We start from the raw sequence: 17,219 nt of genomic DNA, 5'->3' as shown, positions 1-17,219 counted from the left end.
CAACAAGCCAACAAAGAAGCCTAACTGTAGTTAGTCTCTTTTAATACACTTAAGAATGTAATGCAGAAAAGTCAAAAATGGACAACAAAAACAGCAGCCAGGGCTCCTGTCCTGGTCGCTATCCAACAATCCTTCTCTAAGTGAATTGTCAGCCGAGGACAGGATCAGGTTTGGCTGTCTCCTCATCCAATAGCCTCGTGACACTCACTCACTCAAAGCACACAAATGAATAGTGGTCACTGAATGAGCTACTGGAGGGTAATCGGCGTCTATAGAATCATACCCCAGCATGGAGTCAACGTCTTCAGAAGAGAGGAGGGTAGAAAAAAAATGGAAACAATTCACAAGAAAAAAAATGCAAGTACATAATTTTTGTAGCGTGTTGGCCAAAACAGTACGTAGTATTCCAAGTATCCCGAGCATAGGAACAGGAAGCGGTCATTCAGTCCATTAAACCTGTTCTTCCAGTACACTGTAAAGCCTCAGTATAACTTCTCTGTATTAGTATTCAGATTTGTACTCGAGACTTGCAGATGTGATGCAGGTTCAGTCAATCAGACTCACCAGCAAATAGCTATTTATATCACGTGTATAGGCATGTTGAGGATTTGCTTTTCATGGCAGGTGTATGTAGGGTGTGCTCAGTGAGGAATGCCAGTGCTTGTTGGGCATGGACTATTTTAATATTTGAAATAGGAACAGGTCAGCATCAGGCACTCCCACTCCAGTCAAAGTACAGCCAGCTGTAGAGTAAAGCTGCACCAACAATGTGCCTTAACATCAACTTTAGGATAGCACACCCCACTGCTCCAACATGAATGTCTTCCTCATTCTTCCAAAGCTCAACAGCCACATGCAAATAGAATATTGTCAATGCACTGGAGGCAAAAGCAAATCACCTAAAGGCTTTGTCCCTTTAAGAAGTTTCAGACAGTCCTGCCCACCCGCCCCCTGATCCCAGCAAACCTTCTTCTGAATCATAGCTTCATTTTTTTTTTAAACTGCCTTTATAGTATGTGTAGTATAAAATGGCCCGGATTTTGCAGTCAGCGGCGAAGGAATGGCGCTCGCTGCTGACCTCGAAAAAGCTGCCCACAAAGATGTAGTGGGCTCTAGAGCATAGTGAGTTTCAATTTAGCACCTTCTACAGGGGATCTGTGGCATTCAGCAACAGGCAGGCAGATCAGCCAATCAGATTGAAGAATTCTCACAGGCAGCAAAGCAGGAAGTAAAAAAGCAGGGAATATAAATTATATTTAAATCATTGTACAGAAAGCGAAATAAAGATCGGGACGTACACATGGGGTTAAGGGAGAAACGTAAATATCAGAACAAAAACTTGAAAATTTTTATTTTTTAGTTTATTAAAAATCTTCAATTTTTAAAATGTTCTTCTGAGGGAATGAGAACCCATACTTGTAAAATTAGTTTTTCAGGACCAGAGAGATTGTTCAGCAGTAAATATGACTTAGTACACAGTTAAAAGCTCAGTTACTCCTGACTGAACAATGTTTAACTTTATCATTGCTCCATACAGCAAGAATAATGTGTAATCAGTGATTTCTAAATGATTCCATCTGCCAAGACTGCAACAGTGCACCCTGTGGAGAGACAGGATATTACTTACAGCAACCTCCGCATTTCTGCCTTCAACTATGCATTTGCGGACACCAGAAGTTGCTGTCAGTTTTACACAGTAATAATGGCGAGCACTGACAACCTCAATAATCTTACCATATATTTTTCTTTTTGCTCTTTGGTCAGTCCCGAATTCCTTTTCTTCCGAAGTTCCGTCACCTTTTCCTTATATCTCAACTGTTTTTCTGTTGGAGCCTAAAGAAGAGGTAAGTTTGAGTGTTGTACTTATCCATACGAGTCTAAAATTGCAGAAAATAAAAATAAAAATCTATGGTACTCATTATTTACAGTAGTTACAGATTAAAATTTTATATTATAGAATTAAAGATAGTACATTTGTATGGTATGGGTTAATTAAACTGACTTAAAGTATGCTAATGTAATATTGCTATTAATTTATCTTTATATTGTAGTAATGTTAGCTTTTTGTTTATTAAATTCAGAAGTATGATTCACGCATTATCATTTTAGAGTTTAGAATCAGACCAGTGCTGCATGATATAGAATTGAAGACAGATTTATAACTGGTAGTTTCATTGGGTGAATCTTCAATTAAATGCAACAGGAAAGGAATGTACATAAGATAACAAATAGGGAGTTATGCTGATCCTTTTTGTTCAATGAAAAAAGCTCGATAGTGAGGAAATCAGTTTATTAACAGAGTATTGATAAAGGTACAGGTTCTGATTAGTTTCTCCTTATATGAAGTTGTTTTTACCTTTTGATGTAACTATATTATGGGTAACTGTGTTCATTGTCAGGTAGATGGGGGTAAGAGAAAGATACAGAAAGTGGCAAATTGTAACAAAAATTAGGATTCATAGGTTTAACAGCTCAGAACTGTAACATGCTGAATCCCACAATCATCAGGTGTGATTTTAGGTACTGTATGATTAAGTGTACACCCAAGTACTACTGAATGTATTATATACTTAACAAATCGATGAACCTTATTAATGCTGAGGAATAAATAGAAAATCTAATTATAAATAAAAATACATCCTCTAACACATTGGCAACTGCAATGCTCAGTCACGTAACACAATGTCAACATTAACACTTTTTTTTTTATAATCCTGCTGTGCCTTGCCATACAAGTAACTCAAAAGAAAACTCAGCGAAAGGACAAAGTGCAGCCATTCAACTTGAACTGTTGATATGAACATAGTTTCATGTCCTTTTACGTCCTACAAAGTGATGGCAATTACTTTTAATAAGGCTTTAAATCCATAGTTAACAACTGGCTGTTTTTAGTTCCTTAATGATACTGTATGCTAGTTTTTGTTCAACTATATCTTTTAATCAAAATTCAATGTTTCCCCTTTCTTGACACTATGGTCCACTTTATCACAACTTTGTCTTTTGCAAATTTTCTTTACCTATGTCATGAAAAGAAACTGTTTCCCCCCCCCCAAAACAGCTGTGTTGAACTATCTAGATCTGTGATGTGTAAACCAGCACACGCTTGTCATAGAGTCATAGAGTTTTACAGCACAGAAAGAGGCCCTTCGGCCCATCGTGTCTGCGCCGCCCATCCATCCCTGTCCAGTCTAATCCCATTTTCCAGCATTTGGTCCATAGCCTTGTATGCAATGGCATTTCAAGTGCTCATCCAAATGCTTCTTGAATGTTGTGAGGGTTCCTGCCTCTACCACCCTTTCAGGCATTGAGTTCCACATTCCAACCACCCTCTGGGTGAAAAAGTTCCTCCTCAAATCCCCTCTAAATCTCCTGCCCCTTACCCTGAATCTATGCCCCCTTGTTATTGACCCCCCTACTAAGGGGAAAAGTTCCTCTTTGTCTACCCTATCTATGCCCCTCATCATTTTGTACACCTCAATCAGGTCCCCCCTCAGCCTTCTTTGCTCCAAGGAGAACAACCCCAGCCTGTCCAGCCTCTCTTCATAGCTGAGGCGCTCCATCCCAGGTAACATCCTGGTGAATCTTCTCTGCACCCTCTCCAAAGCAATCACATCCTTCCTATAGTGAGGCGACCAGAACTGCACACAGTACTCCAGCTGTGGCCTCACCAGCGTTTTGTACAGTTCCATCATAACCTCCCTGCTCTTATATTCTATGCCTCGGCTAATGAAGGCAAGTATCCCATATGCCTTTTTAACCACCTTATCTACCTGTTCCGCTGCCTTCAGGGATCTATGTACATGTACACCAAGGTCCCTCTGACCCTCTGTACTTCCTAGGGTCCTACCACTCATTGTGTATTCCCTTGCCTTATTTGTCCGTCCAAAATGCATCACCTCGCACTTTTCAGGGTTAAATTCCATTTGCCACTTTTCCGCCCATCTGACCAACCCGTTTATATCGTCCTGTAGCCTGAGGCTTTCCTCCTCACAATTTACCACCCCACCAATTTTCGTGTCATCTGCGAACTTACTGATCAAACCTTTTACATTCTCATCCAAATCATTTATGTAGATCACAAACAACAAGGGACCCAGCACCGATCCCTGAGGTACCCCACTGGACACAGGCTTCCAGTCACAAAAGCAACCTTCGACCATCACCCTCTGCCTCCTGCCACTCAGCCAGTTTAGGATCCAACGCGCCAAGGCACCCTGGATCCCATGGGCTCTTACCTTCTTGACCAGTCTCCTATGCGGGACTTTGTCAAAAGCTTTACTGAAGTCCATGTAAACCACATCCACAGCATTTCCCTCATCCACCCCCCTAGTCACCCCCTCGAAAAATTCAATCAGATTTGTCAGACATGATTTACCCTTAACAAAGCCATGCTGACTATCCCCGATTAATCCTTGCCTCTCCAAGTGGAGACTAATTTTGTCCCTCAGAATTTTTTCCAATAATTTCCCTACCAGAGATGTTAGGCTCACTGGCCTGTAATTCCCTGGTTTATCCCTGCTACCCTTCTTGAATAATGGTACTACGTTAGCTGTTCTCCAGTCCTCTGGTACATCCCCTGTGGCCAGAGAGGTTCTGAAAATTTGTGTCAGAGCCCCTGCAATCTCCTCCTTTGCCTCCCACAGCAGCCTGGGATACATCTCGTCTGGGCCTGGGGATTTATCCACTTTTTGGCCTGCTAAAACCGCTAGCACCTCCTCCCTCTCGATGCTAATATGTTCAAGTATGTCACAGCCCCCTTGCCCGATTTCTATGTCTGCATCGTCTTTCTCCATAGTGAACACAGATGCAAAAAATTCATTTAAAACCCCGCCTACATCATCTGGCTCTACACACAGATTGCCACTTTGGTCCCTAATGGGCCCTACCCTTTCCCTGGTTATCCTCTTGCCCTTAATATACTTATAAAACATCTTAGGATTTTCCTTTATTTTGCTCGCCAGTGTTATTTCATGGCCCCTCCTCGCCCTCCTAATTTCTTTTTTAAGTATGCCCCTGCATTTTTTATACTCCTCTAGGGCTTCTTCCGTCTTTAGTCTTTTGTAACTGCCAAAAGCCCCCCTTTTATTTCTAATGCATTTTTGTATATCCCTTGTCATCCAAGGTTCCCTTTGCTTGTTGGTCCCACCCTTGACCTTTACAGGAACATGTTGGTGTTGTACTCTCTCTATTTCCCTTCTGAAAGTCTCCCACTGTTTTGATGCGGATTTTCCTATAAGTAGCTGCTCCCAGTCCAATCTTGTAACCTAGATCATTTAAGAACAAATCCTATGGATAAGTGAACAAAAACTGTTTAGTTTCATTCAAACTAAAGTGAATCCAAAAATGAATCCTTGCTAATGACAACTGAAAATTAGATATAAAACATGTTTTATATAGGAATAAGAATTTCCCTGCTCCTCTTTGAATAGTGTCATGGGATTACGTCCACCCGAGAGAACAGAGAGGGCCTCAGTTTAACGTCTCACTCAAAAGACCGCACCTCCAACGCAGCAGTCCCTCAGTACAGGAAACTTTGTGTTATCCGGAGGCTAAATGTCCGGCAAGCTCGAGCCACCGGCAAAAATCAGGAGCCGTTTTGTTAGGTTTTTTTTCTTCTCGTGGCTTTTTTTTTCCAACAGTCAGGCTCTGCAAAGTCTCTCTGAAGCTGTTGCTAAGCTACAGAGATGCTTCCAAGGTACGGCTGACTGTTTAGAAGCTGTTGCTAAGCAACAGTGTTTGTTGCCAGATACGGAGCTGCTCCGTATGCTTCAACATTAACGCTGGTTTGTCCGGCAGTTTTGAGGGAATGGCAACAGCTCGGTCCCGTCAGTGCCGGATAGCACAAAGTTTCCTGTACTTCACTGAAGCGTCAGCCTGTAATATGCAGTCAGGTCTCTGGAGTGGGACTTGAACCCACGACCTTCTGATTCAGAAGCGAGAGTGCTCTCAACTGAGCCAAGGCTGACATTTTGTCAAATGCTGCAGCTAGAAAACTTATTTAAAACAATTATCCTCAAGAGCAAATCCCTGCACTGCTGCAACTGTAAGCAGTCAGCAAGCATATATACCAACTGCTCAAGTTTTCAGTTTATTGCTGCACCCTCTACTGGCAGGCAGCAAGAATTATAGCAACTAATAATACAAATATAAGGACGGAAGGCCAGTTTGATGATCCAAAAGAAATATTTTCTTCCAATCCTAACCCAAACCAATGTAATTTTTAACCCCAAATGAATGCTGATTTTTCTATACTTTCCTTCTGAACTTAGTTATACACTTTCCTTCTATTCCCATACAGCCATTTAATTTTAATTTTCTTTTGTTAGTTATTCCCTCATTCCCCCCTCAGACAATAGGCTACAAAGTTTTTCTTTCTTAAATGATGGTCGATCTCCCTTGTATTTCCAGCATTTGCTGTTTTTTACTCCCTATATATTGACCTGACAGCTGAAGATCTGAGCCCCCTCCAACCCGCCTTTAGATTTAAAATGTTGAGTCAAATAATTAAGATTTTTGGTTCTATTTGATTAAATCTATTATATATTAAAAACATTAGGTGAATGCAACATTCTAAAAGCATTGCTCTTGTAGATGGTGCTGTGAGGTTAACGTTACATTACTGTGACAGCTCCACTCTAACTAGCTTTAACTCTCCCACTCATTCAATCTGGAAGCAACTTTTAGTCCTATTTATCAAAAATGACACCAACCTGACGTTGCCTGTGTTCCTACAAACTTTTCAAATGTAGGACCATTTAAAAGTTTATTTCCTTTACTGCCCCGCTCTCCAGTTCACTGAAAAGATCCCTATCATCCCAATGGTGGCCTGTTTTAAATAGTCTGCAAATTGATAACAGGTCAGTACCCATGAGTAAACCATATTCCCTTACCCAGATAACTAATGTAAATCCCAAGCTGTACGGAAACATAGCTGTGCAGCCAGTTTTTAATTTTTGTATGATGTGGATCCCTCACATACAGGAGTGGCGTAGTGTCCATCGTTCCACTTTTCTTTTGAAATCAGCGATTGTACTCAGAAATTGCCAGGAAAAGAATTACCGTGTAACCACAGCATTATCTTTATTTTCCAATCTTTCCTTCCACATTTGCGGCAATCCACGATCATCGCCTGCTAACAGAACACTACCTCTTTAATAGGCCACCTTTTCATTCAACTTCTACTCCCACCCGCTTGATACACTTCCCGCTCGACAGCACCCCCCCCCCCCCACCCCACTGGCTGCAAGTCCCATCGACAATTACCAACCACTCCCACGCATATCACCTCCCCCCCCCCGCAATCCTCTCCACAAGGTGGCTGCCTTTCTAATTCACAGTTCAATCTCAACCCAGCTTAATTTCCCCCATAGGTTTAGTTGCCCATTTACAGACCAGCTGGCTGCAATTCACCTACACGCCTTGTTGGAAGTACCCCCATTAAGATGCATATCATCTTAGCAGAACCCACCACCCCACTCTCAATTACCCCAATCAACACCAATCTCCCCCATTAGCTGTATTTCCCCCCCCTCCCCCCCCCCCGCGCATTGACTGGCTTAGCCATACTTCAATCCAGCTCCCCGTGTTAACCGGACTTCCCGTTCATCAGCACCTGCCCCATCCCCCTCGTTTTACTTATCTCAACACCCTCTCCCCGTTGACTGAATTTTTCCATCATTGGCACCCTCCCCTTCGCCCTTACCTCCCTGCTTCCTCTTTTTACCCCTCCCTTCCTCTCTCCATCTGCTCTTCCTTTTCCAGGTCCTCCCCCATCCATCCTCTTCACCTATGCAACCCTTCCTCTCACGCCCTTGTCCCTCTCCCGTTCTCTGTCTCCAATCTTCGACCTATCCTTCCTCACCCATCCTTTTCCTATCCCCCGAGCTCTCCTTCCTTCTCTATCCTCCCCCTTTTCCACTCCCTTCTCACCACTCACTCACTCACCTCCACCTCCTCTTCTTCTCTCTTCCCCTTCATCTCCCTACCCTCCTCCTAGAGTTGCATATAGGGTAGACTAACTAAGGACAGCAGGTTTCGTTAGTGAAGAACATTAGTGAACCAGTTGGATTTTTATGATATTCCAACAGCTTCATAGTCACTTTTACGGATAACCAGCTTTTAATTTACAGATTTTTTTGCTGAATTCAAAGGCTCGATTTGGGATTTGAACTCACGTTCTCTGAATTATTAGTCCAGGACTCTGAATTACTCATTCAGTAACATTAAGATTAACTGGTTATTTATCTCATAGCTGTTTGTGAAACCATGCTGTGAGTAAATTGGCTGCCATATTTACCTACATAACAGCAGCGACCTTCAAATATAATTAATTGTCTGTGAAACACAGGAGGACGTGAAAAGCACAATACAAATGCAATTCTTTCTTCATATTTCTGACTAGTGATGATAATGAAAACTTGCCTGATGCCTGGTTGCATGTCTGTTGTTTTCATCTTGTCTCTGCGATAATGCTCGGTCATCAATCTGCCTTTCACGTTGCTGAGCTCTAACCTGTGAAGGACCACCAACACCAGAATTAGAGTCGTTAAACTCTGCAAACTCCAGGAACCATGAGATAAGTATTGCACTGACAAGTTGGGCAGAAGGTTAAGTAACCAGTTTCTAAATATTTTATCAAACAGTCTGATTAAGACTTAACATTAGCAAACTTAAAGAAGATTTAGATCCCATTTCTCCAGTATTTACTGGAGCTCAACAAAACTTACTTTTTTTTTTAAATATAGCCTATTCAGACTCTGCTGGATGCAAACATACACATCACAGAAGCAGGGCTATGATGCTTCTCTGTGAACACAGATCTACATGTTGATCTGTAACAGACATCTTCATTCTTCTCCCCCGCCCCACCACCACCACCATACTAGGGAAAGAACTGGAAAGGTTGAACTACCAGGAAGAGTCTTCAGCAGCAAATGCAAAATCACTGATATTCCATTAACTTGATTGGCTTCCTGTTCCAGGGCCCAAGCCACTGAAATTCACAAACTCTTGCTATGTTTCTCCAAATGTACTCCTAGCACATTGCTGGCTCTCCCACTTAAGAATCCAAACTCTGTATGGTGTTGGTGCTGGTTCTCACAGCTCCGGGGAGGTGGATTCCAAAAGTGCTAGTGTGTTTTCCATTAAGTTTCTACCATTGATTTAAAAGCAGCACTATAAATAGACTGAACAGTTTATGTTCTTCATGTAAAGTCCACAGCAGCAGCAAGATAATTCCAGCACACACTTCTAGATCATCAACTGCCGAGGGCACAGACACATCACTGTTTCTTTATCACTGTTAAGTTACTAGAACACAGGTAGTTTGGCAAAATTGCAAGCATGAACTCGCAAATCACTGAGCCACAATGCATGGGCATTACAATGACTAGAGGCTCTTTAAAATTTTAAATATTTTTGCAGAGCCAAGTGCAATAACTATGACCGAAATGAGGACCATCGCCTGAACTGCGATCTGAAGCGTTTTCAGAACATGCAGAATAAGAAGTCAATTTTGCAAGAAATGCAACTGCCGCAGTACAGTCTCTCAGTGTAGGTCACGTGACTCACAGGAGCAGAGTCATTTATAAGTATTGTTTTCATCTTGAAACTAGACTTTACTGGAATGTGTTTAAACCCCATCATTTTTTTTAATTTGTGTTAGCCACCAAATCAGGTTACGTGTAATCATAAGGTAATCTCAGAACCAACAGCAGGACGACAAAAAAGCGTTTTGTGTCTTTTTAATGTTAAATGATGGGCAAGGAGGTTACAGTAATGAATTGACCCAAGACCCCCTACCTCCGCCTACCAAAATAAAGTAGGGGGTTAAGTGTAATGTTTAAGCAGAATTATTGTCTGGCTATGTTTCACAATATAATGTAGAGTCTACATTACCTTACATTCATCTGCAGACAGATTATGGTACAATGGGCAGCCAGATATGGAGAAGTGCCTTTCGTGTTTTCCAGTCAAATGGCCTATGTTTAACCAGATGAGAAATAAGATAGTCACAAAAACAAGAATACATCTCAAAATACATTTCAACAGATTTTACCCAAACATTCAGATCTTAGGCTCATCTTCAAATGAAAAAGTGTACAAGTATTCAGATTTTGAAAATAACTGAGAAATGATTTTGTTTCTGTTCCTCCATTGAGGACATACCGCACACATATTGTTACTGTACAGCATGACAATTCATGAGAGCAAGTGTAGTCAACAGGTATCTGAAATAAGAAGTTCCAACTCCTTGAATAAGATTCACATCAAGCATTCAGCTGACCCTAATCCACACAGCCACCCTTTAAAGCTAGACTGGCTTGGGTACTGTGCATAAAGAACTATTTGCAGGCTCAGGCCCAGAGGGACTGCAACATTAGAGAATCTTTCAAGACCAAAACCAGTGCATTAACTTTGAACTGCAACAATGCAGCACCAGATACAGTATTTAGATAATCATGAACAATCTTTCTCAGTTTTAAATAATTACATCAGATGTGACTTTTTCTCTTCCGCACCCAAAGGAAAAGGGACAGAATGTTGTCTTTTCCCTTTATTTATGGTAGTCTAAATTTAGCTGGTTTCAGCAGTAGCGCTCTCACCCAAGTCAGAAGGTAATAGGTTAGAGCCCCACCAGAAGACTTGAGCACATAATCTACTCTGATACTTCCGTGTGGAAACACTGCACAGTTGACGGTGCCATCTTTTGAAAAAGGTGTTAAACCAAGGTCCCAGCTACCTGTTCAGGTGAGTGTAAAAGATCCTATGACCATACTGGAAAAGCAGGGGAGTTCTCCTGGTGTCTTCGCCAACAGCTATCTCTCAACCAATATCAGCAAAACTAAATAACTGGTCATGTATTTCACTGTTGTTGGTGGGACATTGCTGCAGGCAAATTGGCTGCGACATTTGCCTACATTACAACAGTGAAGACATTTCAAAAGTAATTATTTGGTTGCGAAGCGCTTTGTGATGTCCTAAGGATGTGAAAAATGCTACATCAATGCAAGTTCTTTCTTATACTGTAGAACTATTTCAAATCCCAGAATGCAAATTTTGGGGAAATTAAAATATTCAGTTCTCCCCTAGGGACTGTATATCAGAGGGCATTATTTTTTGTGCTGGCTTGTTCCAAAAATATACCTTCATTGCAAATATCAACAGTTTTACACAAACCAACATCTAATGGAAACCACAAAAAATATACTCTCAATTTAGCTAAATATCCACTAGGTGTCAGTACAGACAGCAGTATAGATTCTCTGGCTACAGAACACTCAAGTAGAAAGGAAACCAGGAAATGTTTGTTAAAGAGTTGTATCCATCCCAAACATGCTTTTCATTCCTATCTCAATCTCAACGTCAAAAAAATGGCACCACAATATGTAACTTCATGCTTTCTACATTGACCTGCATTTACAAATAAAGAACAATGTACTTTTACTGCATAAAGCTAAACTCTTGCACACCGAGTTCCTTATCGTGGCCCACTAATATGAAGAGCTTCTTCTTAAGTGGACAGAGAAGAAAAAAATAAGCTGAAAGACAAATCAACCACGGCCATTCACACACTCACTTGTTGCCAGAGATCTTCGAGCAGCTCCTCAGAGTCCCCTCAAGATTGGGGAATGGGATTTGATTAGGAAGGGGTGGGGAAGCAGGGAAGAGAAAAGTGGGCTATAAACAACATGTTATAATTAAATGTAGCAATTCATTTTATTTTCTCCCCAAGCTGATCATGACAAAAAGGAACTCTGCAATAACATATGTGGCCTTGAAATTACGCTATGCAAATATTAGTGTACAAACACTTAATATGTTTGGATGAAAATCCTTTGTCCACTATTCCAACAGTGATATTACCTTGTGCATTTAATGACTGAGGCTAACAGACTAGGAAAGCCCCAGTTATGCGATTAGTCTGTGCTGAGTTAGCTACTTCTGCCAGGGTGGCAGGAGTGGAACAATAGGCCTCAGTGCCCATGGGTTGGGCAAGGAAGGGCGAAAAAAATGGACAGGGCTTCCGCTCCTGATTACTATTTAGATGTACATGCTGGAAGTGTGCATATGCAGATATCAGATGAGGCAGAATCAAGTTAAGCATACACACAATCAAGACTCACACGTAAAAAGGTACTTAGCCAAGGTACCAGAAGACATCCATGGTAACATACCCACCAAGCAGTTAATGCCTTCTTAAGCGAAGAAAATTAGTGAGGGGCTAAAAAAAACACACACTAATGGAAACCAATGTTTACTGACAACACCTTCCTTACATTTACATTTTAACGACCTCTGTATGTACGGACTTATTTTGGCACCAGGTAAAAGGAATGCTTATCCCATCAGGCACAAACAACACTCACTGTTGCAGCCAAGCATGATACAGTATTAACATGTAATAATCTTACAACTGGGGAAGCAGGAGACACAGCGAATTAATCACATTCTCCTATCACCTCTGAACCCCAGGTCTCCAGTCTTCTGGCTAGAAAGGTCTTCTATGAAATGACTGAGCATTTTCAATCTATTTCTGCACAACAGAAAACGAATTATAAAAGTGAACCCTAAATTGCCTCCCTCATAATAAGGTCAAAAAAATGGCTGGATTCAAAATGGAAACATTTATACTTAAGCGGTAACGCATGCTTTCCAGAAGCTAGGGTTTACACAGTTGGTAGCTTTATTCTGGCTCAAGCAGTGGTATGCTTTAACTATTCACACATGGCACATGAGCATACTTCATACTAGTGCCATCTGGGAGAGTTGGGGGAAAGGAGAGGCATAAATCTCTAGTGTACCATTCTGGGGGGGTGGGAAACACAGATCAGAGTGAGTGCCGAGATTTCACAACCCTGCTCCCTAAGGGCAGGTGAGGGTCACTTTGGACTATTATTGTTCACCTATACCAAGAACAGCAGCAACAAAGGTTCATAGGCAGGTAACATGCCTGCTGTCTTAGCTAGCAAACGGTGCTTTGCTCAGGGAAATCCAAAGAAAAGTTGAAAATAAATGTTAAAATTGGAGCAGAGAAAGATAAACATAACAAAACTGTACCACCTAATGCTTTGTCGATTGACTAAACATCTGTAACCCAGTTGTTTGTTTTCTAAGGTTTTCCTGAAAGATGGCAGTCTAAAGAATCGACAATATTCTTTAAATGCTCAGCAAACATAGCAGCATGTCTTACCTAAAGAATTGCAGCCCGGAGTAGGACACTTCATATTGAAATTATAACTCTCATGAAAACGTCGGCGCTTGGGCCTGTGTGAAAGGTCACTTCCAGAGTCTTTCATTGAAGCATCTTTTGCTATGCTCTCATCATGCGATGCATTTGGACTGGAAATGTCAATGTCAGACTCAGAGGATGGAGCATTGCCTGTAGGGGTACGTGGGGGAGATTCATCATGGTCGACAGCAGTTTTGGTATCTGGAAGTAGACAGTGTAGGAAGCACAAATTAATAATAATAGCCTTAAATGTTTAGCACATGTGCCCAATACAACCTCCTTCAGTTTGTCGCCAGGATCTGAAAAACATACATTTTTGAAGAATTCCTGTAGTAGGCAGCTTGTATTTTTTTTTTTTTTTTTATATATATAAATGACAGGGCTAATAATCAATATACAAAATTTATTTTTGGAAAAAAAGACACCAAGTTGAAATGCCATGGCTCCATAGTTTAGGACATCACCAAGGTTGAAAAGAATAAAGGAAAAACAAAATAAAAACAGTGAATAGGTAATATTAAACTTGGGTTTTAAAAGCCTAAAGGGCAATACTAAGGGAGGTAAGCAGTTCCATGGTTTGATATCCTTGGAAAAAGTGAGAGCAGGAGATAAGTATTGATTTCATAACAGGAAGGAGAAAAAATGTGCAGGACAGCAGCTTTGCAGTTTAGAAGGAACACAAGAGGAACATTCAGAGGACCACTAACCAGAACAGTAATGACAAGAGAGAGAGAAAGAGAAGAAAAGTTGCAACGAAAAGAGTTTGAAGGCAAAATAGATATAAATCTTAGGCAGTAAGGTTTTGCTTGTAGTCTATGCAGGAATGTGAAAAGTCCTAGTTAAGGAAATATTATTCAATTTTTGAAGAAGACTACAGTTTAGTAGAATCAAGAATTGAAGAGAACACAAGTGTTTGGTGAGACGAAACCATCTAAGAGTTGGCAGGTGTTAGCTAAACTTGTGAGCGACATAAAAAACTATGTTTTTGAAGAAGTAGCATACGATTTTTGTTGTCGTTTATAAAAAAGTGATCAAGAAGTACTCATTCATACTGCAAGAAGACTGGAGGTTGAGTGTAATAATGACATACAATTTGAAGAAAGTTGCTGAATTTATAGTGGATTTGTCTTCATAAGGTGGATAGGATGATGTGTGGAAGAGATCATTGATATTAAGAAGCAAGAGTAGGAGCAATGAGGAACTCATTAGTTAATGGAAAAAGAGTTAGTAAATGAAGCATGATCCACAGCAGAGATTGAGCAACTTGAGGGGAAAATAATCAACCATGAACAGAGCTTTGGTGGGGGCTACATGATAAGGTTTGGAGGATAATCAAGCCAATGCTGGATGATTCATCAAAATATTCAAAATTCCAGAGGTGTGTAACATAGTCAACAAGATCACCAATGGAATGACTGACTATGCCAAAACCAATATAGCAATCATAGATTAGGTCAAAACTTTCAGGGTGATGGATAATATGAGAGTTAACAGCCGTTTCCATAACTTTAGAAATTACTGTGTTAAGGGTAGTTGGAGGGCAAGGGCTTTCTTTTGCACAGGTCAGCATGAGCAAATTTTCAAGAAGGAAAGGTAGACTGGGAGTAAGACAGATTCAAGATACTGCACAGGACAGGAGTAAGTTCAGAGACATACATCTTAAGAATGATGTCAGGGAAACCATGAGGACCAGAGACCGTACTGAATTCGTTATCGGTCACAATGGTCAACAAAATGGAGCAATGGAGGAAGATTTCTTAGTATTTTTCGAGAGCAGTGAGCCAAAAAGGTCAGTGGTTCTCAGACGAGAAAGGCGCAAAGAAGGAATCACAGAAGTTATTTTTTTTTTTTAATTCATTGATGGGATGTGGGCGTCGCTGGCTAGGCCTGCATTTAGTGCCCATCCCTAATTGCCCTTGAGAAGATGGTGGTGAGCCGCCTTCTTGAACCGCTGCAGTCCATATGGTGTAGGTACACCCACAATGCTGTTAGGAAGGGAGTTCCAGGATTTTGGCCCAGCGACAGTGAAGGAACGGCGATAAAGGTCCAAGTCAGGATGGTGTGTGGCTTGGAGGGGGAACTTGTAGGTGGTGATGTTCCCATGCATCTGCTGCCCTTGTCCTTCTAAGTGGTAGAGGTCGCGGGTTTGGAAGGTGCTGTTGAAGGAGCTTTGGCGAGTTGCTGCAGTGCATCTTGTAGATGGTACACACTGCAGCCACAGTGCGCCGGTGGTGGAGGGAGTGAATGTTGAAGGTGGTGGATGGAGTGCCAATCAAGCGGGCTGCTTTATCCTGAATGGTGTTGAGCTTCTTGAGTGTTGTTGGAGCTGCACTCATCCAGGCAAGTGGAGAGTATTCCATCACACTCCTGACTTGTGCCTTGTAGACGGTGGAAAGGCTTTGGGGAGTCAGGAGGTGAGACACTCGCCGCAGAATTCCCAGCCTCTGGCCTGCTCTTGTAGCCACAGTATTTATATGGCTGGTCCAGTTCAGTTTCTGATCAATGGTAATCCCCAGGATGTTGATAGTGGGGGATTCAGCGATTTAAAAGAGGCAGGATTGGCAAGGGATCAGAAAGAGTGGGAAGCGGAGGATGGCAACAGTAGATTAGGCCTGATGCAAATTGATAAGCTACTTTATTTAACAGTGAAGTGCATATACAAGGGCAGTTATTATGACTCGCTTAATTCAAATGGTACAATTTGCCTTCATGTAAAACAAAATAAAGAACACGCTACACTTCCCCACACCAGACAGTCATCTTACTTGATCATTTCTGACCATTCTATCCTGCACTTCAACCGTTTCACAGTTTGTGTGTTGACTGGCTGCCTTTTCCATACCATTTCAAAAACCCTCTGCTTCGCTGCCTACATCTGTGTATTTTATCTTTGCCATTCACAGCAGGAAGGGAAGACCTGCCAGACCTCTTGCTGAGCACCCAGGGCCAGCGACTGCTCAACACAATGGTGCAAGGTGTTTATCGATTACCCAGACAATCGAATGAATTGTTTATTATTTACTATAAGGAAACAACATCAAAGCTAGCTCACTAGCATCTTTATTATCCCTTTTTAACTTGCACAACTACACTACTTGAAAACATTTAACGTAACCCTTTTTCCAAATTGTTTCTGTAGAAAATAGTCTACAGATCCTAAATCAGAAAGCATTCTCTACTGGCATTTATGTAACATTTGCATTTCAAGTAACCTTGCAGCCTCTCTAAGTGACATTATCAATTTACTGCTGAATCACGGACAGTTTTCTGCTGGATTCAAATTCTGCCACAAAGGTATTTCACTCCGATCCATGTGAATCGTGAGCATTAAAATTGTGTAAAAAATACATCATTTACAAAACTACAATTATTGGCAATGCTGAAAGAACCACAGTCCTTTATTCAGTAAAATTAAATATATACACTTTTCAATATAGTATAGACTTTTGTCTTTATCTCTTGATATTTCTTTCCCCTTGGTGCTCCCAATTTTAAATCCCATGATCATTCATTCAACTCTTTTTCTTTTAGCCTTAATGTCAGCAGCTTACCCATGCTTTTGATCATAAGCAAAACTGTTCGACAAGATTTACTGAACTGTCTTATCTACCCTTAGGAAATAGATATCCAACTGACCACTGTTGTGATTTTTCAAGCATGCCTGAAGCAGGCACAATTTACTTTTGCACCTCTGCCAGACTGCATTGCCAAAGCAAGTAAACAAAGTAGAGGAATTTCAAAAGCCTGGTTGCACCAATTGTTTAAATGATGCTTGGCAATCAGGACAACTACATTACTAACATAACATTTTCAAGTATGCACGATATGGAGCAAATGAGATGATTCAGACAAATATGGTTACCATGGCACTGTAAGCCTCCTTTTGTGTGCAACAAAAGCACAAGGTAAATGCATGCTGTCAGCAGAACAATAAGCCATACAAACAAGCTTCACTGAAAGCACAGAAGAATTTTAAACATTTCCTTTA

The 17,219-nt window shown here is 41.1% G+C and overlaps 1 protein-coding gene across 3 annotated transcripts in view; it reads right to left on the bottom strand.

Moving 5' to 3' along the window:
• The window catches only part of kat7b (K(lysine) acetyltransferase 7b), a 77,304-nt gene that overhangs the window by 26,807 nt on the left and 33,278 nt on the right, over positions 1 to 17,219 (bottom strand). For all 3 annotated transcript variants that reach the window (XM_085966306.1, XM_085966308.1, XM_085966307.1), the window contains 4 exons: positions 13,193 to 13,432; positions 9,898 to 9,980; positions 8,422 to 8,511; positions 1,735 to 1,833 (listed from right to left, as the gene is read on the bottom strand). In XM_085966306.1, coding sequence (XP_085822432.1) covers positions 1,735 to 1,833; positions 8,422 to 8,511; positions 9,898 to 9,980; positions 13,193 to 13,432 — 512 coding nt within the window. The remainder of the gene's footprint in view (positions 1 to 1,734; positions 1,834 to 8,421; positions 8,512 to 9,897; positions 9,981 to 13,192; positions 13,433 to 17,219) is intronic.

This window comes from Somniosus microcephalus, chromosome 24 (assembly GCF_052327205.1).
Source record: "Somniosus microcephalus isolate GS21.2 chromosome 24, FLI_Smic_1.0, whole genome shotgun sequence".
Lineage (NCBI taxonomy): Eukaryota > Metazoa > Chordata > Chondrichthyes > Squaliformes > Somniosidae > Somniosus > Somniosus microcephalus.
The sequence above is the reverse complement of the archived record's forward strand: the minus strand, read 5'-3'. Positions and strand labels throughout refer to the sequence as shown.